The sequence below is a fragment of the Aspergillus uvarum genome, assembly GCF_003184745.1.
Source record: "Aspergillus uvarum CBS 121591 unplaced genomic scaffold BO82scaffold_78, whole genome shotgun sequence".
In the NCBI taxonomy this organism is placed as follows: domain Eukaryota; kingdom Fungi; phylum Ascomycota; class Eurotiomycetes; order Eurotiales; family Aspergillaceae; genus Aspergillus; species Aspergillus uvarum.
The window spans coordinates 64206-83845 of NW_020291375.1; the positions used below are offsets into that span (position 1 = coordinate 64206).

The window sequence follows — 19640 nt, forward strand, 5'->3', positions numbered from 1 at the left end:
CTGCAACAGGATCAGGGGGTGGTGAGGACGGATGCTCGAGCCACCGCGCTCCACTGGCTCCGCTTGAAGGATCCATTAGCTTCATGCAGACGGGCACACCCCTCCTTTGTTGCTTGCCCTGCAGGGTCCGGGGAGAGGGTATAAAGTATCCCCTGACCACTCCCTCGGTCCCTGAATCAGGGGAGAACAAATCTTCACTTTCACACGATCAGACATGTTAATACGAGAATAACGCACTACCCGAGTCGAGATACCTTGATTGAAACAGCCTGGTGCTGCCTGTCCTTCGCACTAGTCTTTCTTCATACCATTCTATACTTCAACACCACGAACCGACTACCTCCCACAACCAATACCTTGCACTCTATAACAAATCCCAATTTCATCCACATAAACCCACCAACAACCGCAAGATAACCATCATGGAAGCCCCCCATTTCTTCCGCCACGCCTCCCGCCTCACCTCTCCCTCTACCCCCACACTCAACACCCGCATCCCCCCCATCGCCCGCCGCACTACCACAACCACCAGCACATCCTCCTCAGGTGCCTCAACAATAATCCCCACGCACATCGTCCTCCTCTCGCGCAACAAGCTCCAGCGCGAGACCGCGACCAGAAGCCCCGACCTTCGCCGCTGCCTCGCGCATCAGCGCCTCCTGCACCGCTCCATCGAAGCGGCCCAACTGGCCGTCCGCGCCCAGATGGCCGCCTTCTCCCTCGAAGACGAGGACGCCATCGACGAGGAAGAGGAGTTCGATGATCCCCGCTCATACACAAGCTCGCCTGTCGAGACGGCCCCGCCAGTCACTGTGATCCGCGAACAGATCACTGGTGCCGTTCGGGCAATGGTCCGGCGACGCTCTGCCTCTGCCTCCGCCTCTACATCCACATCCACATCTACATCATCCGCCGGTGGCCCCGCTCCAGCGCGGAAAAATAGCGGAGCAGGGCTGAAACGCGTAGCCTCCCAACACAACCTCCTGGCCGCCCCCCACGGCGGGGGCCTGAATCTCGTCAGCGACAGCGACGAGGGCCCCAGACAAGCATCCGTTGCCGTTGTTGCTGGGGGCACGGCGATGATGCGCAAGACCAAGCGATATACGTCGCGGATTGTGTTTGGGCGGCGGCGCTGGCCGCTGTACGGGCATGCGCATGCGCAGCAGCCCGCGCTGGTTAGCTGACCCGGGTTGGTCGAGGGGTGTTTCCATGTTGTGCTATATTGTAATGGGATGGCATGGCTTGTTTTGTGTGGTGTACATTTACTTCCCGGGCGTGTGCCCTGTATTTCGATAGTATAATATCTATTTTCTATGATGGATGTGTTTTCGTGGAGTGCGCCTGGGGTTGAGGATTTGCCACTGTAGCGCCACTGTAGATCTGTGGGTTTGAATTATGCATGACGATTGTGGACATAATCCTGCTGACTAATAATAACCGACTAATGAAAGTGTACGATCAGCTTCCTATACGACTGCGTATGCATGCATAAATGGGTACCAAGTCAATAGAACAGAACATTGAGCTAGCTCAACACTGTCACCCAGCCTATCCATACCCTACACACCAATCCATCCAACCTCCACCTCCACACACAAATCATCCCCCTCACTTCGACACATCCAACTCCTCAATCCCCTTAGCCGCCCGCTCCTTCCAATCGTCCCGCCACCGCGTCAACGCCGGCCGATCATGCACGATATCCGCACAAGCCCAAGCAATCCGCTTCTTATCCAGCTCCTCGCTGACCTCATTATCCGGACAGATGATATAGAAGCTCCCCGCCGCCATCCTGCGGACCATGAACGCGACCGTCTCCTGAGGCGTCCAGCACCCGGCCGGCTTAGCGGGGAAATGCGCCTGCACCATGCCGGTGTACACCCAGCCGGGCACGAGCAGATGCACGCCGACCTGCGGATGGGTTCTGTGGAGGTCGAACGCGAGATGTTCGGCGATGGTCTTGACCGCGCTCTTGGAGGCGTTGTACGCCGGGTTGCCGGGGGGGTTGGTGATGCCTTGCTTCGAGCCGGTGAGGATGATCGCGCGGGGGGTTTTCTCGGGGGCAGACGTGGTCACGCTGTCCAGGAAGGCGGCTAGCCCGTTCGTGTAGCCGAAGGTGTTGGTTGCGAAGGTGCTTTCGAAGTAGCTCGGGTCCTGCCAGGGGGTTTTGCCGGGGGCGGGTCGGGCAAGGCGGCCGGCGTTGAGCATAAGGAGGTCGATGCCGTCCGGGTAGAGGTTGTGGATGGTGGGTTTCAGGCGCTCCCAGGCTTCTTGGTTGGAGACGTCGAGGACGAAGGTGTGGATCTTGCTGGTGGATTGGGGCTGGTCCAGCGCGTTGGCGGCCTCGGTCAGTTTGGCGGGGTCGATGTCCAGCAGGATCAGGTTCATCCCCTGCTGGTGGCAGTGTTGCGCGGCTGCGAAGCCGATCCCGGAGGCGGCGCCGGTAATGAGGGCTGTGGCCCCGGGGCGGAAGACGGAGGGTGCAGTTGTCATGGTGTTTGCGGATGTGTTGTGCGTTGGGTGTGCGAGGGATTGCGGGGGGCTGGTGTTGGTTATAAACAATGATACGTTGTGTACTTGATTGCGGGGTTGCTGACGGCGATCATCCGGTGTTAAGCGCGTTTATCGCCGGATTACATGCATAGCATAGCATAGCATAGCATCGCATAGCATCAGGTTTCGCACAGTAATTCCGTCACGTTCTGGTTTCTGGATCAAATCGCTTCTACTTAGTACCTCAGGATGTTCTACTATCATCTGCTAGGATTCCCGCACTATTTCATTCAGTGGGCTAGTCATTATGTATGAGATGTCGAGGATCTCATACCAGTGTCACCGGCGCTCGCTCGCTATATAAATTGGCAGTTAGTGGTAGAGTAGTACCCCGCGCATATACTTCTTGTGGTATAGTCAGAGGATCCTAACCAACATGGCGTTGTCTGAAATTGAACCTCAATAGCAAATTGTCACCGACATCACATCACTTTCATGCTTAGTGAGGCTACCCAACAACTGTTTCGTGCAATAAGAAACTTGCCGCAGTGGCAGAATCACACCCGGCGGTGACAGCAAGCTCCAAATATCTTTGCCACCATTCGCCAGTATGACTGCTCCTCCACGAGTCTAGACCCGGTCGGCCATTTCTCGGTCACTGTCACTGACCGCGTAATTCGGGTCGTTCCGGCAGACATGAACTGGATTCTGTCTGCAACCGATCACGATTGCTTTGATGTACCAGTCATTCTCATACCTAGTATCCTCGTCTATTCCCGTCGATGCCGAATCGGGAAGTCGCGCAGTGCCGCCCGGAGTATAAACCCCCCCCCTCATCCTCATCCCCGATTCTCGTCCGACTTTTGTCCCTCGCTCGCCTTCACTCGCATATTGCCTCATCTTCCGCATCGCTCTCCATAGTAGCTATCTTGCAAACGGTGTGTGGATGGCATTGGATGCCGGCGTATCACAGAAAGTAGAAATGTAGAAATGTATTGGATATCATCTGGATCATCTATATGTACAAGCAAATGCGAATAATGTATGTATCGTCCATCCGTTCGGACAGAACGCTCGATGACTGCATGGCTCCCCAGCAAGCAACCCGGGTATCTCATACCTCATACCGGCTGCACCGACTGCACCGACTGCACCAACCCATCCACCGACTTGGCCAACTCTATCGACCTCTCCAAGATCCCCTTCTCCTCATCCGTCAAGTCCCTGACGACCCCATTCACCATACAGCTCTGATCCTGCTTTCGCGCCCCCTTGATCCAGTCCGCATCGATCATCCACTTGTCTGGCACCTGGTACTCATTCTCCATGCCCGGCTGGCCCTTGTTCTTCAACAGACTCCCATTATACCACAGCAAGCGATCCTTCGCATCGACATGGGCGATCACAAAACTGCACACTCCGCCACCGCCACTCCCCTGCACCACCACCCCCAGCTCATCCACCTCCTCCTCCCTCTCCCACCCGACAATACCCCCATAATGCGGCGAAAACGCATACTCCGCGCCCGCCAACTCCAAGCCAAACCACCAACTCTCCTTATCGCCATAGGTAATCTTATACGTGGTCTCCTCGCGCACCTCGTACGAGTTCTGCCAGCAGATATGCAGCAAGGCCACCAAGACATCCGCGCGCCCCTTGTTCAGCACGACGAGCCCGGAATCGCCTTCCTCGGCGTACGCCTCCGTCCACACACGCGAGGCGTTCAACGTGCCGCTCGGCCGCCGGATCTGGTCGTGCCACCACTGATGCCGCCCCTCGAAGGCGTGCGGCCACAGCAGCCGGTCGTGGAACAGCAGCGCCCCACGTTGCCGCACGGCCTCGTGCCCCAGCAGCACCTCCGGCCGCTGCAGGAACACCGCGTCCGCGTCCGCCAGGATCACCGTCTCGAACCGCGAGGCCAGCGCCGCAAACGCCTTGATCGCCCATCCGCCTGTGCGGAGTTGGAGGGTCGCGTCGTCGAAGACCGTCAAAATGTCGAGGAATTCGATGGCTGGGCCCGCGGGGCCGGCCAGCGTCGCAAGGAGGTCCCGGTGCGCTGCAGACAGGTCGCTGTCGCCCGCGTAGACCACTTGGATCGGGAGGGTCGAGTGCAGCACCGAGCGGAGTGCGCCGATCAGGTGCGCCGCGTACCGCACGGTCTTGTCGCTGGTCGGGATGACGATCCCCGCGCTCTGGGGCTCGAAGCTCGCGCGGAGGTGGGCGATCGGTTCAATCAGAGGGTTGTCGGGGTGGGTGAGGAAGGGGAACTGCGTGCGGGCCACTTGTTCGACGGCGTCGGCGTAGAGGGCGCGCGTGGTCGGGCTGCCGCTCGTCTGCGACAGGGTCAACCAGCCCCGCACGACGCGCAGGCGGCGGCCCAGCTCGCCGTATTTCTCCTTGTAGGGCTTCTGGATCGGGTGGTCGGTGAAGTACTGCGTGAGGTCGGTGAGGAGGTCGGCTTCGGCTGGCGTGAGGTCGACAGTGGTCGTGGTCGAGGTCGAGGTCAAGTTGACGGTGCTGGTTTGGTGGTCTGCTGACGCTGTCGACGCTTGTCCGATGTCTAGGGCAGTGGTGGGGGTCTGGGACCCTGGGGGGAAGAAGAGCAGGACGGAGAGAATGCAGGTCGTTGCCAGAGCGGCGATGACTAGTCGGAAGTTGCGGGGGTTCAGCAGCGTCGTCGTCAGGAGATTCATCCTCTGCGATAGCAGCAGCTTGGGCTCTGACCACGCCAGCATCTTGTTGAAGGTGCAGGTCGGAACTGCATGGGCGGGCAGCGTGTTCTTGTGCGCAGGAGCGTCTTCTTCTGTCCGGACTCCAGAGAGACCGGATTGTTTCTGCCTGGGAGAAAGAGGGGGGCCTCAGGGAAGGTGACGTTGCCCTTCAAGCCTTTCAGGGCCGGTGTCGGTCCATTGCACTGTTTAACAGGGGGGCCATCGGGCCTGGGGTCTACTTATTCCTTGAATGCAATCATGCAGAAGCCAATAGGGGCGCCAGCAGAGGGCTGGTCTCTGGATGCAATCAGCACTAAAATAGGGCTGAGCGCTGAGGCTTTTCCCGGTGCTGGAGATTCGATTTGCGGTGGGTCGCGCAAAATCTGAGCAAACCAGGTCCAGCCCTAAGAACCCGATAGTGCACCGCGGTTTTTCAGTGTCTCATACCTCGTATTCCACTCACTCGCCATCTGAAATTGGGAAATGGAGGGCTCCAGACTCCCCTTAGACTGCTAAGCTCTAGCTCTGGATAGGCCAAGCCTCGACTAGAGTCGCGTGCCTCCGGGCTATTTTCAGGGGTTTTCGCAGCTGGTTGGCCGATGACCGCGCTCAATTCAGGTTCAGTCGGTCGGAATACTAGTTTACCGATTGGTTGGAGCAATGATGGTCATAATTGCCTCCACGACTACCTGCATAGCAACATTATCACTGTCAATTAATGTGCTGTGCTGGCAAACCACAGAGATTCTCGACCGGCCGGCAGATTTCTGCGCGATTTGCCATTGCAGGCCGGAATGGCGAGGACTGGACGGACAGTCCCGGTGGGGCGAGCATCCAAATGGGCCAATCTTTCCGAGCCAATTATACGACCACTTGCTGTTTTGGTTATCATATCGCTTATCGCGCAGATGTGACTCGGAACTTCGGAAATATGCCGTGTTTCACACGCTGGAGGCCTGTCACTTCTCCTTACAGTGCGCTCGGTCCAGTCTGCCACTCATCTGCAGACACACTCTCAGCCAAGCCAGAATCTGTCTCAGTTCAGGTGGCACGAAGGTTAGGATGAGCCTTTTGACACGAACAGTGGACCCCAGGCATATATTGCGATGCTCCACCCGTTGCTGCGCCCGCAATATGACAATCTCTGTCTCACAGTCATTTGGCCACCGCGCAATGTCTTTAAGTAAGACTTCCCGGGGGAGACCCCCGGACCCCCTTCTTTTCAGCTTCCCAGTAATACTTGAATCCTAAGTCTTAGAGTAAATGATGTGGATGTTGATGATACTAGCAATCTGCTCGATGGCCGCTCTTCAAGTATTTTCTGGTGGGTACTACCTGGGTAGGCTTGATTATCATGATCTTTTTTAAAAGCTGTGCTGGTTATCTTGCCATGTCAGAGGACTTGACAGTAGCTTTTTCTGTATCTCTCTCTTTCACTTAGGGTGGGGAGATCTGCACGCTAGAACTTTGACGCGGCAGATTGAGTATCCCAAGCCATGTCATACATGGCAGCATGTGTCGTCAGCGGCATGATTGTCGTCAGTTAGTGCTCTGTAGGGTGCATAGGGTCAGCATTCGCATCTCGTTCCCATGGGCCAAATCGCCGGATCGATCGGGGTGCCGATCGTCAGGTCTGTGTGCTTTCTAACGTTAATTAGGCCCAGACAAGATGGCAATCGGCAGTGGGGGTGAGATGCTTGTCTATCCTCAGCGGCTTTTTAGTTGGTCTTTAACCTCCGCTCTGAACGGGTATGATCTGGGATAACCCATGTATGACAAAATAAGCAACCCTCACGGTTGGACGAATCTGACAGAGAGGCATCATGGACGTAACCTTGATCTTGTATTCTGGCGTGCATGCTCAACCTTGAGCTATAAACCATGAGCTTTGAACATAAATTCCAGACATTGCCCAACTATCCCCCTCTGTCCTTTAGCTTATCCCTTCCCCAAGCCCACTGTATTGCACTGGCATTTCATCTATACCAAACAAGATGAGACTTTCCGCCCTCCTCCTCCCAACCTTCCTCACCTGCATCCTCGCCAACCCTCTGCAGATCCAGATCCTCGACGACGAGCAGACCTCTTTCCCAGCCGACGAGAAGCATTACTGCGGCGGGCTGGGGGCGTTGTGTCAGGTCAAGACCCCCAAGCCCATCTGGATCTGCGACTGTCCCCACAAGTCCAAGTGCGAGTCCCGCGTCGTCCATGCCGGTGCTAGTTACTGGTATTGCAGTGTTTCTAAGTGAGTTTACCGGGTGAGTCGGTGGGTTTGTGTTGGAGCAGGCAGTTCGGAGCTGACATGGATCAGAGATGGGAAAGACTAGGAGTTGGGGAAGGGGGTGTAGGTGTTGCAGGGCTAGAGTTTATGGTGGCGGGGCGATATGCTAGTCCTGTTTTGACCTTCCTTCCTGGCTGAATTCATATCTAATTGCGATGGCTACATTGAACAAAATCGAGATCTGGGTTCTTCCTTCTTCTTTCCTTGACAAAACTCAGTTGGTCGGATTTCACTAGGTTTACTACGCACAGCTGGAGGCTTTGTTCCGTGTCTGGAACTGTTCTATCCTGGGTGCAATCCAATGGAGGTAAATGCTTTGTCTGACACTGGTAGACATGTGCGAGTTCGTAGCCAATACGTAGTACGTAGCCTTCTGGCTTCTCACCCCGGCGTTTATGCCCGTGAGAGTATTTGTTGATGCTTTCTTGGTAGAGTCCACAGAACTGGTGTGGAATCAGCTGGCCTGTTACCGTGAGACTGTCTTACGAGAAGACTATCTAGTATTTGGAGAGAACTTGGGTGACGACTGCACTATTTGAACGCCTTCTTTAGATACAAAGGAGATTGGTGTCACAAGCAAGAAACAATCCTCGAAACCTTGCAGACGGAAGTAGCGACCATATCAGCCGCCTGGACCAGGAGTTATCGACATGTATGAAGCGGCCATGACCACAGAAGACAAATGTGCTGGCTGAGACTCTTTCCTCCAGCCCAACCCAGAGATACGCCTCAAACCATCGAGATTTATTCGTCCTCCTCTGCATCCACAATCTTGGTCCAAGAATGACGCGGTCGAAAAGGGTTAAACACGCCAACCATCCCCACGACATACTTAGCAGCCTGCTTCCAGGTCAACGAGTAGTCGTAATTCCTCCCATGCTCGGACGGGCTGTTGAAACTCACGCGGAGGGGGTGGCGATAACGATTGTCGCGGACAGCCTCACGCCAAGTGTCAAGGAGATCGGGCCAGCTCCCGGTGCGGAGGTGCACGTAGGCCAGGCTGATCTGTTGCAGGGAGCTCTCCAGATGCTCTAGCAGCCCCCGTAACTCGTCCTCCTCCATCGCCACACACATCAGCGACAGCTCGCGGAGACACGGCCACTGCACGCGGCGGACCAGCGGGCCGAGATCGAACTCGTGGTCAAAGGTCTCGGAATCCGGGCCCAGCATCGGCCGCAGGGCGAGCTGCACGCGCTCGAGACGCCGGCTGGAAAGCATCGCGTGGAGGTACTCGGTCGCTGCGGCCCGGTCGTAGGTCGGATGCTCCCCGCGGCTGCCCGCCCACCACTTGAACGGATCGCCGATGCTGACGCTGCGGAGATCCTGACAGGCGGCGCTGGGCGCGGAGAACGAACCCAGCGTGCCCAGATCGGGGCCCGTGGCTGACGGGAATGCGTCCACGAGCCGCAGGGCGCCAATGTAGATGTGCCGCAACGCACAGCCCGTGGCTCTGAGGGCGACGGGGAGCTCGAAGAGGAGCCTCGCGGGGGGGTGTTCGGTGTGTCTCCAGGGCAGCGGATCGAGGAGACGTGTGTGCAGGCGGGCGGGCTCGGGCTGGCCTTCTTTCTCATACTCTACATAGCGTGCGTAGTCCATGATGCTGCTCTCGTGATCCGTCACTCCCATCGTGATGACGTTGGACATCCTCCCCACCGATTCGGCCACCTTTCTCACAAAGTCACCGCGGGCGACCAGCTGGTGTTGCTCCTCATGGGCGCGACAATACCCCGCGTGGGCCCGGTGAAACGCGGCGTGGTGCTCGGACACCGTCAAGCCTGCGTAGTCCGCCGGTTCGAGCCTCGCGCGATGCTCATAGAATCGGATGAAGTTCGTGGCGAGCTCGGGGGGTCGGTAGGGCAGTCGGATTAAGATGCCACGGACCGCGCGCGCCAGGCCGGGACAGCGGGCGAGGGCGACGAACCGGTCGAGGGATGCCTGCGACAGGCTCACCGCGACGAACGAGAACAGGATGGGCGAGGCGCACGCTTCAAACGCCTGGCAGACCAGCCGCGCGTCGAAGAGGTTCTGCCGCTCGCGCTGGTACGAGTGCTCGTTCTCGTTGAGCTCCGACCAAGACCACCCGACCAAGGCTGGTTCCACGCCGGGATGGCGGAAGTACTCGAAGGCTTTGAGGAGGACCTCAGCGGGCATCTCGAGGAGGGTAAGGCGGCGGATCTTGTCCCTCGACAGCTCGTTGGCAGTCGCGCGCAGCACCTTGCGTTTGTCGTCCAGCTTGTATCGCAATCGGCGGCCCTCGCGGTGTCGGATATTCGCCGCTGGGCCTTTTCCAGCTGCGGCTTCCCACGCCACGATGTATTGGTCTGTGTTCTCGATCTTCGACAGGGCTGCGTATACCTCGGTCAGATTGAACTTGGCGATATCCTCGTCTTCAGGCAACGCCGGCTCGTGCGGCGCCTGGGTGTCAGCTGGGGGTCCCATAATGACGCCTGAGCTAGCGGTTGACACCGTCAGATAATCAACAAAAACAGTCTGCGGTGTTAGGGATAGCTTACCGAGGTAACCAGGTTAATGCGATAGCGATGGACAGTGTATGTGGTGATGGTGATTGTTTGTGGGAAGATGGGAGGAGGAGAACGCTTCAGGGTGGCGGATATCAGACTGTGTTATGCATGCGAGATAATTTTAGTGTATATCATTAGGCATTTCTCCTGTGTGATTCTCTTCGCCTAGCAAATTTCAGTCACATTCACTTGGAAACAGTTGAGTTGTGTTGTTATCAAGCGGCTTCTACTGGAACTATGAACACTGTATAGAACATCACCTGCAACGTCTGTAGCAACTAGCCTTTGTATACATATTGAGACCCTGATAATACATCTCTCTACCACTCTCTGGCTTTGCGTTTCTCATGGGTACAGCTTTCTTTGGAAAAGTGGACTAAAAGCTTCGAAAAATGAACAGACGCGCACTGCTGCACGCACGTGATCCAGACCGACTGAGGTGAACTGGGCGCATATCAAAGACAACTCTTTCCTCATCTAACTTGCACACACTTGCATAAAAGAGCTCAAGAAACTCTATGATGCTACAGTTTATCATTTCACAACAGCTACTACTACTTTCATAGATCATAGTACCTCTGGGGCTGCCCCTGCACACCAACCTCATTGCCGACGAGCAATTTTTTACAGTACACACACAAGGAGCGAGCCAGGGACATGGTCGATAGGTCTTGTGGAACAGGAACTCTAGTATTTGTTGACCCTCAGACTACTCAATATCATTACATAGGTGTGAAATGATGTGCTAGCGATGCAAGGCAAGTGTCACTGCTGTTGAAGAGCAGCCGCCAAATAATCTATCGCACAAAACTAACATATACAACTGTAGCAAAGCCACTAGATTCGGAACAAAACAATGGGCCACAAGGAAACAACACACAAACGCAGACCAATCCTCCCATCGCACAAACCAACACAAATATACCCTCTAAAGATCCAACGCTTCCTTGACCAACTTCCCAACCTCAGCAGCCTATGCCCAAAAAAGTCAGCCATCCCTTCTCTCCCAGATTCAACAAATACGAGAACGAGAGGAAAACTCACCAACGGCTCCCTCATCATCGTGAAATGATTTCCGTCCATACTCACACACCGTACCTTCCCCCTCCCCACCAACGCCTCCCACCCATTCTCCCCCAAATCAAGCCGATTCCCACACAGCCACGCCATACTATTCGGCATCCGCACCCCCTTGTCCCACTTGGGCTCCGGATCCCCGGGATTCTGAACCACCCCATCCCTCGCCCAGATGACCGTCGTCGCCGGCATCCCCTTCACATCCACCGGCATCTGTGCGGCCAACTCCTCCGAATAAGCCGTGAGCTGGGTGACCGTCGCGCGGAAATGCGGGAGCAGCCACTCCGGCGTTTTCGTCTGCCCATCGCCCAACAAGCCGATACGGTTGCAGAACTCGTGGAACACGGGGGGCAGGGCCTCGAGGCCGACGGGGTACGGGCTGTCGATGAGGACGAGCTTCTCGACGACGTCACCGCGCGCGACCAGCTGGCGCGTCAGCTCGTACGCCATGACGCCGCCGGCGGACCACCCGCCTAGCAGGTAGGGACCCGAGGGTTGCCGGGATTTGATGGCCTGGAGGTACTGGTTCGTCACTTCAGGGACGCTGAAGGTGAAGTTGTGCGGGTCCCGCATGAAGGGGCTGTTCATCGCGTAGACGGCCGTTTCGGTGTCGAGCGGGGGGATAGTCGCGTACGAGAAGGCGGCGCCGGAGCCATCGGGGAGGAGGAAGAGCTTGCGCGTCGCAGTCTTCGGGTTGCCAGAGAGCAGTATTATTGGGGCTGGGGGGAGAGAAAGAGGTTTCGGAGGTGTTGGATTGAGGCTGGTTGGTGCTGGTGCTGGTGCTGGTGCTGGTGCGGGTTTGGGCACTGACGATGGGGATAGCCCTAATGCGCTGAGCATCCCCTCGACCGTCGGGTTCTCTATCAAAAAGTCCGGAGAGAAGGTCAGCCCCGTCTTCTCGCGCAGCGACCCCAGGATCGCCAGGCTCATCAGCGAATCCAGCCCCATCTGTGATAGATCGACCGTGTCCCCGACCTCGCTGAGCTCGACCCCGAGCTCCTCGGCGATCGTCGCCCGGATGATCATCCCCGTTCTACTGGGGGTGTCGTCGTCTTCGATGTCGCTCAGCACGAGCACCCCCGCTTCGTCGTCGGATTCCTCCGGCGTGTGCACTTTGGTCAGCTCCCCTTCCGTGGACGACTCCTTGTCGGAGGAGAGGTCGGTCAACGGTGCGGTGGGGGAGTCGGCCAGGTGCGCTTTCAGCTCCCCCACCGTGCTGAGCTCCTGGAAGATCGAGTTCCCCAGGTTGATCTCCAGCTCTTCGCGGAACCGCGCGGTGATGGACAGCGACATGAGCGAGTCGACGCCCAGATCGGCGAAGGGGATGTTGTCGCCCAGTTCGGACACGGCGCAGCCTACCTCGGCGGCGATGATATCCAGCGCCCGGGAGAGGATCGATGCAGACGGGAGTGGCAGGGTAGGCAGCTGGGGTGCTGGCTTGGGCGGGCTGGCGCGGCGTTGGATCGGAGCGCTGGATTCTTTGCCTCCAATCGAAGATACCGGAGCAGCAGCATTCACCTTCGCAGTACCCAGCTGATGCGCACCACCACCAGACGGGCTGCCCTTGATGCCCAGCAGCGTGAGCATCAACTTGCGCGGCACGCACTGAAATCTTAACCCGCCAACCACCCCGATGATTTCCTGTCCCTCCAGGACATACACATCCCCCGAGACCATCTTACTGCCCTCGCTGACAGGCGACATCTTGACATACGAGCGGTACTCACGACCGACCTCGAGACCCCGCACGAAACGCATACTCTCCCAGCCATGCGAGATGTAGATCTGCGCCGCCGAGTCAATGGCATCGGTGGCGTTCATCACGAAACCCGAGATATGCGCCACGCTATCGGTGTGGTACGGACTCACGAGGAAGTCCCCGTCCTGCGGCGTGGTCTGCAGCCGCACGCGCGCCGTCGCCTCCAGATTCGCGCTGTCTAGCGTCACCTGCTCCATCCCTTGGAAGGTGGGGCTGTAGTCTACCAGCGCGGTGAACAGCTTGTACGCCATGCCGCGGTAGAGTGAGTGCACGCCCGGCCGGTCGCGCTGCTGCAGCGAGTCGATGCGCGAGTGCACGAGGAACGCGTGCCGGTGGAACTCGGCCGCCCACTGCGCCGCATCCTCGAACTGCACCTCACATTGGGCGTGCTGCAGCGTGCCTGTGTGGAACGAGACCGCGCATCGGCGGTGCACGGGGTCGAAGACGCCCCGGATCGTCAGCGTCTGCGAGCTGCGCTGCAGGTCCAGGATCAGCGGCGCCGACGACTCCATCCTGCAGATGTTCATGTGCGGCTCCACCCCGCTGTCATTGCCCTGGCCCAGCTCGAACGCGTACTTGGCAATCGTGAAAGCCATATCCGCGTTCAACGACGACGGACACAGCGGCGCGCCGCCCACTCGATGGCCGGAGATGACCGCCTTGAGCTTGGGTTCGTGGAGGTTCGCTTCGGCCACGACCTCCACCCCACCGTCGGGACGGACCGTCTCCGAGACGATGCGCTGGATGGAGGTGGTCGAAAATTTCTGCGGCTCCGGTTCCGCGGACGGGCTGGGCGATGCAGGCAAGCGTTCGCCCTTGGTCAGGGTCCAGTTGTTGGTGTAGTCCAACCAGTACGTCTTCTCGTCGAAGCTGTACGTGGGCAAGCGCAGCACCTGCACGCCCTTGGTCTGCTCCAGCCCGGCGTGCACCTCGTTCCAGTCCAACGGCACTCCGGATTGGTAGAGCGTCAACAGCGCCGTCGCCGTCGGCTTCCATCCGCTCTCCTTGCGCTGCAGCGCCGCGCACACCACGCTCTCTGAGCCCAGCGCGCTTTGCACCATCCTCGAGCAGATGGGGTGCGGGCCCAGTTCCAACCACACCGTCTGCGGCGAGATCACCCCCTGCGTCACGGCGGCGTCCAGCACGCCGACGAAGTTGACGGGCTCGCGCGCGTGACGGGTGAGATATGTCGGGCTCACAATGCCCGCGTGGTCGATCACACTCGCGGACACGGGGGATAGGATGGGGATGCGGGGCGGATGGAAGACGATCGACTCGGCCGCTTGGGCGAGTGAGTCGAGGATGGCATTGACCTGTGCCGAGTGGAAGGCGAAGGGAACCTTGAGTAAGATGCAGCGCAGGTCGGGACGAGCGGCGGCCAACGTCTCCTTCGCGCGGGCGATCGCCTCGACGGGGCCAGCGAGGACCGTCTCCGTCTTGGAGTTGAGGCACGCCACGCCGATGGCGGCATCGTCGACGAGACGCAGCAGCTCCGCGGCCCGCAGGGCGCCCTGCACCGCGAGCATGCCGTGGCTGTGCGCCTCACACGCCGACTCGAGCAGATGCGCGCGCCGGCCCACCAGAAACAGCGCGTCCATCGCCGACAGCACGCCTGCCACGTACAGGGCGGCATACTCGCCGAGCGAGTGGCCAAGCACCGCCGAGGGGACGACCCCCCACGACTTCCAGAGATCCGCCAGCGCCATCTGCAGCGCCGTCGACGCCAGCTGCGTGACCACCGGCGATTGCGCGGCGAGATCCACGAAGCTCCCGTCGATAACACCCACAAACGAGGGAAAGCCCTGCGCCGTGGCTAGCTCGTCTAGCTGCTGCAGCTGCCTCCGGAACGGGATGCATCCCGCAAACAGGGCTTGGCCCATGCCAGCGTATTGCGCCCCTTGGCCGGTGAACACGAACGCTACCGCCGGGGGGCGACTGAGCGAAAGGGCGCGCGGAGCAGGGTTCTTGTCCACGTACGTCTGCAGCTTCTGCCGTAGCTGGGCCACGCTGTCGACGGCAAAGGCTACGCGGTAGGTGTAATGATTACGTCGCGCGGTAGTCGTGTACGCCAGGTCGGCCAGCTGCACGTCCGGGTTCTGCTCAATCCACGCGAGTAGGCTGCGAGCGTTATTACCGAACGAGGCCAGCGACTTCGCAGACACGGCGACTACTGCGGTTGAAACTGCCGCGCTCGTGTTCACCGCGACCCGCGGCCGCTCCGGGGCGTCTTCGACCAGCATGGCTGAGTTGCCGCCAGCGGCGCTGAAGTTGTTCACAAAGACCAAGCGCCGTCTACCTCCGTTGGTCGGTCTGGGGAAGGGGGTGAGCCGCGACGCGATCTGGACCCCGCGGGCCTGCAGATCCGCCGGGAAGCCCTGGTTGATGACGCCCTTGATGCCGCAGTGGGGCGGGATGAGGTTCTTCTGGAACATAAGCAGGACCTTGACGAGAGCCGAGACCCCCGACACGGCCTCGCCGTGGCCAATGTTGGCCTTGGCGGAGCCGATATACAAGGGCTGGTGGCGGGGGCCGCGCTGCTGGGGTCCCGGGGGCGCGAACACGTTGGTGACGGACTGGATCTCGCTGCCGTCGCCGGCCTGGGTGCCGGTGCCGTGCATCTCGACGTAGTCGACCTCGCGCGGGTCGACACCGACGTCGCTCATGATCTTCTGAAACAGGTATGTCTGGGCGCCCGCGTGCGGGTGCGTGATCGAGACGGCCTCGGCGCTATGGTTTGTCGCCGTGCCCCGAATGATCCCCAAGATGGGGTCGTTCTCGCGCAGTGCGTCCTCGACCCGCTTCAGGATCACAGTCACCACCCCATCGCCGCGGCAGTAGCCGTCCGCATCGTTGTCGTACGTCTTGCACGACCCTGTCTTCGACAGGAACTGGCCCTTCGACAGCCCCGCGAAGATGTCCGGGTTCGTCAGCACGTTCATGCCACCGGCAAACACCGTATCGCAGTCCCCGGCCCGCAGCGAGGTGCACGCCAGCTGGATAGCGGCGAAACTGCTCGAGCAGGCCGTGTCGAGACTGAAACTGGGGCCGCTGAAGCCGAAGTGGTAGTTCATGCGGCCCTACGCAAACAGCAAGTCAGCCGTGTCTTTCTATAAGTTGTTGAGCAAGGGGAGGGGGGAGGTTAGGTAGGCTGTGCAGGGCAAGCACTTACCGGGCCGAACGCGCGCACACCACCGGTGATGAAGTAGGTGTCGATGTTCTCGGCGGCGTTGATCTCGCGCCAGTCGTCGCTGGTCTGGCCGTAGAAAGTGCCCACACGGTGGGCGTGGGTGGTCGGGGTGCGGTTGAGCACGAACCCCGCGGACTCCATGGCTTCGTAGGCGGTGGTGATGGCCAGTCGCTGCATCGGGTCGGTCTGTTTGGCCTCACGCGGTGACATGTTGAAGAAGCGCGGGTCGAACTTGCCCGGCTCCTCGATGAAGCAGCCGTACGGAGTGTGGGATTTGTTTTTGCCGTTGCCACTGGGATCGGTGTGCGCTTCGACGTCGAACCGGTCCGGGGGTACCTTGGTTTGTTAGCAGACGTGCACAAGGGAAGGGATGTAGCGCAGTGGTGTGGTGCAACTCACCTTGCGATGCACATCTAGCCCCTGCGCCAATAGCTCCCAGAAGGCTTCATGATCCGCAGCATCGGGGAACCGCCCCGCCATCCCGATGATGGCGATGTTGCATCCGGCTGGGCTGCTGCTGAGATATGCCGGTACCGAGTTAGCTGCCAGCCATGAGGCGTGATCTTCTAATGTCAGTTTGAGACCGGCGGGCTGCTCGTGCTTCAGCGCCGAGGCCAGCGCATTGCCCAGTGGTGTGGGTCCCAGTGAGAGAATGCGATAGGAGGGAGCATTCAGCGGGGCCAGGAAGTTCAGACTGGTGGCCACCAGCTTGTTCCAGTCCATGCATTCTTGTAGGATGCGATGGATGCACTCGATGAACAGGGCTGAAGTTGAGCGCGTGCTGGAGGCGTCGAAGCCGCAGACGGTGTGAATCTGGTGGTAACAATTGAGAATGTTCAAGGAGGCTGTATCGAGGATGTCGGACTCATCTGTGAAGAGATGGGGAGCATGATAGGGGGCATGAATGGGAAGCGTGCGGTGATATGTCCCACGGAGGGCAGAAGAGACCTCGAATAAGCGAGTGCGGAGGGATGGAGGGCCGCTGACTGCGACGCTGTTGGTGGCTACGCTGCTCACGTAGACACGATGCGACGATCGAAGTCCCTGATTTCGGTTAAGGCTTCGTTGCCCGACTCTTGGGGAGAAAGGGAAATGCACTCACCTGTGTCTGGTTGAACTCCTCTACTGCTGCTGACACCGTCGTCGAGTCAATCCCCGTCACTAGACTGGTCCACGGCGCCTGACTCGCTTCCAGGGACTCTGCCTTTCTCGCTGCTGTTGCCCCCACCCGGAATGCTACTCGCACCGTCTCGACGGCCAGCGGAACCAATGCAACCAGCGAGTCCGCCGAGGCAATGGCCGACGCAGCCAGCAGACCAGTGCAGGTGCCAATGACCAGGGTCCCGGGCTGGAGATATGCACGGGGGTTCTCTTCGCAGAACCTGCTGTGAGTCAGCCATATGCTCTCTAGACAGAGACAGGCCGCAAGAAACAAGACACAAATGACAAGACAACAAAGGAGATTTTATAGAAAATGGACAGCAAAGACTCACCCGATAAAATGAGTAAACTGAGCCAAACAAGTCAAAGCACTATCCAACGAGGCAAGATGTACCCCCTGGCGCTGATATTGTTCCACGAGTTCATGCAGCGAGGCAAAGGCAGGGATCAGGCTGCGCGTGGCATGTGGCAGACCCTCGATCTCCCGGCGCAGGACGGGCTGGACATCGCGCAGGAAGGTCTGCAGCAGCGGCGTGGGCTTCTTGACTAATACATGCACGACAAAGGGGGTGGGATCTACACTCTGGTCGCCGACGACCAGGATGTCTCTGCTGCGTGGTTCCATGGCTGCACACACACACACACGAGTACACAGGTATCAAAAAAGAAAGACTAGAGATTCACACAAATACACAAGCTTAGAATGGCATCGGCAAGAAGCAACTTCACACAATGCAGCTCTCTCTAAGTACTGGGCTCACTTCTCCCTTTTGTCTACTTAGGGCACGCCTTCGACCGGACAGCATACAGTAAGGCTGTCCAGCCTCGAGTCCGCGATCACATCACAATCGCCCCCCTCGAGCTCCAGTGGCTGATAGGAGAATGCAAACCATAATCATTCCGGACAGGATTCGACCTCCGATTATCTAAGATCCTGCAGGATCTGCTTACAGCACATGGAACCGATCCAAGCGTCATCAGCGGAGGTTGCCCCAACGTTCATGCTTTCGAAACACGGCCAAGGCCCACCACCTCCGCCAGCTCCCTCCCCATTCCCGCGGTCTCAAACTCCTCCATGATCTCATTCCACAGCCGATCGATCAAGTCCGGTTCCTTGTACATGATGGGCGGAAATCTAAGTTAGGCAGTTTGTTAGCATCACACAGATAGGCGAACGATTGTGGCACAACGTACGGCAGAATCCGCCCTTCACTGAGCATACTCCCGTGACTCTGGGGGCCCTGCGCCAGCGCCGCATCGAGATAGACCCTGGCCCCCAGCTCGGGAGTCCGGCCCATGAGCCGGATGAGTCCGGAGACGACCGCCTGCTTGGCGCGGTTGTCGTCGGGCTCCCTGGCGAAGGCCGTACCCTTGCACAGGCCCGGACACGCGACGTTGACGAGGACCTCGTCCGCCGCGACGACGTCGCGGGCCAGCTTGGCCACAAACATCAGCACGAACAGCTTGGTCAGCTTGTAGCGTTCGAGGCCGTCGAACGCCTTGGGCGAGTTGGCCACGGCCAGGAGCGATGGCTGCCCGCACAGCAGTCCGGCGGCATCGAGCCAGTAGGCCGTGTCCGATCCGACGAGCGTCAGACGGCCGGGGGAGGAGGCCAACGCCGTGCCCGCGCCCGATTGATCAGCCTGGGAACGACGGAGACTGGGCAGCAGCAGGAGGGCCAGCAAGGCCGTAGACAGAAAGTTCACCTGGAGGGTGATCTCGCGGGCGAGACCGGGATTGTTCGTGGTGGGTTGGTAGCGTTTGAGCGCCAGGCCGGCGTTGAGGATGGCGATGTCCACCCGGCCGAGCTCGATCCGGCAGCGGGAGACGAACGCCTGGATCGAGGCGTAGGACGCCATGTCCAGCGGCCAGACCTCAACGTGCGCAGCCGGGAAAGCAGCGCGGAGCTCGCGCGCCGCGACCTCGCCTTTGGGCGGCGACCGCACGGCCAGGATCAGCCGCGACAGCTGCAGGGCCAGCAGCTGGCGCGCACAGGCTAGCCCCAGGCCCACATTGGCGCCGGTGACGATGGCGACTTGTCCGCGCAGGTCGGTCGACACGGTGGGGATGCTGTGGAAGAGCTGGCGCTTGAAGAAGGCGCTGAAGGCGGCTTCCTTGGATGCCTGGGCTTGTAGCTTGGCTGACATGGCGGGTGAATGGTGGGATGGGCTAGGGATAGGGGGAAGGATGAGGAAGAAGGAGGAGTCATCGGGAGAGGAGGATAAGAGAAGGCGATGACATATACCCGGATGGACAAATGGCCCATTCCCACGACTGCGATAGGGTCCGATGTCCGATGCCTACATGCTTAGCGGAGAGCAGGAGTCCGGTCAGCAGCCGATCCACGTAGGATTCTTAAGGGGTTTCTATTCGGCAATACAGCAGCTGCGTCTAGTACGCGCTGTGGCGGAAGATCAATCTATGCCTCCACTGTCTATCAACCTCATCA

The 19640-nt window shown here is 59.0% G+C and overlaps 7 protein-coding genes across 7 annotated transcripts; 2 read left to right on the forward strand and 5 right to left on the reverse strand.

Moving 5' to 3' along the window:
- Positions 1-422: 422 nt before the first annotated feature.
- Positions 423-1275, forward strand: BO82DRAFT_436361 (uncharacterized protein; the record flags this gene model as incomplete). Its single annotated transcript, XM_025641106.1, has 1 exon — positions 423-1275. One exon carries the CDS (start codon positions 423-425, stop codon positions 1182-1184), a length of 762 nt encoding a protein of 253 aa, XP_025486963.1. The 3' UTR covers positions 1185-1275.
- Positions 1276-1315: 40 nt separating this feature from the next.
- On the reverse strand, positions 1316-2545 carry BO82DRAFT_358814 (SDR family NAD(P)-dependent oxidoreductase). Its single transcript, XM_025636399.1, has one exon. The coding sequence runs from the start codon at positions 2491-2493 to the stop codon at positions 1609-1611; it is 885 nt and encodes a 294-aa protein (XP_025486964.1). The 5' UTR covers positions 2494-2545; the 3' UTR covers positions 1316-1608.
- A 940-nt stretch (positions 2546-3485) lies between these two features.
- Positions 3486-5575, reverse strand: BO82DRAFT_358815 (uncharacterized protein). The gene has a single exon (XM_025636400.1). It carries the CDS (start codon positions 5226-5228, stop codon positions 3615-3617), a length of 1614 nt encoding a protein of 537 aa, XP_025486965.1. The 5' UTR covers positions 5229-5575; the 3' UTR covers positions 3486-3614.
- Positions 5547-6688, forward strand: BO82DRAFT_194854 (uncharacterized protein). Its single transcript, XM_025630549.1, has one exon. It carries the CDS (start codon positions 5865-5867, stop codon positions 6453-6455), a length of 591 nt encoding a protein of 196 aa, XP_025486966.1. The 5' UTR covers positions 5547-5864; the 3' UTR covers positions 6456-6688.
- A 1541-nt stretch (positions 6689-8229) lies between these two features.
- BO82DRAFT_406820 (uncharacterized protein) lies at positions 8230-9924 on the reverse strand (the record flags this gene model as incomplete). The annotated part of the gene is made up of 1 exon (XM_025639596.1): positions 8230-9924. One exon carries the CDS (start codon positions 9922-9924, stop codon positions 8230-8232), a length of 1695 nt encoding a protein of 564 aa, XP_025486967.1.
- Positions 9925-10710: 786 nt separating this feature from the next.
- Positions 10711-18003, reverse strand: BO82DRAFT_194862 (putative polyketide synthase). The gene is made up of 6 exons (XM_025630550.1): positions 17524-18003; positions 17133-17412; positions 16430-17074; positions 16013-16366; positions 11052-15920; positions 10711-10980 (listed from the first exon to the last, which is right to left on the reverse strand). The coding sequence occupies exons 1-6, from the start codon at positions 17814-17816 to the stop codon at positions 10936-10938; spliced, it is 6486 nt and encodes a 2161-aa protein (XP_025486968.1). The 5' UTR covers positions 17817-18003; the 3' UTR covers positions 10711-10935.
- A 187-nt stretch (positions 18004-18190) lies between these two features.
- BO82DRAFT_406822 (NAD(P)-binding protein) lies at positions 18191-19338 on the reverse strand (the record flags this gene model as incomplete). Its single annotated transcript, XM_025639597.1, has 2 exons — positions 18191-18326; positions 18386-19338. 2 exons carry the CDS (start codon positions 19336-19338, stop codon positions 18191-18193), a joined length of 1089 nt encoding a protein of 362 aa, XP_025486969.1.
- Positions 19339-19640: the final 302 nt, after the last annotated feature.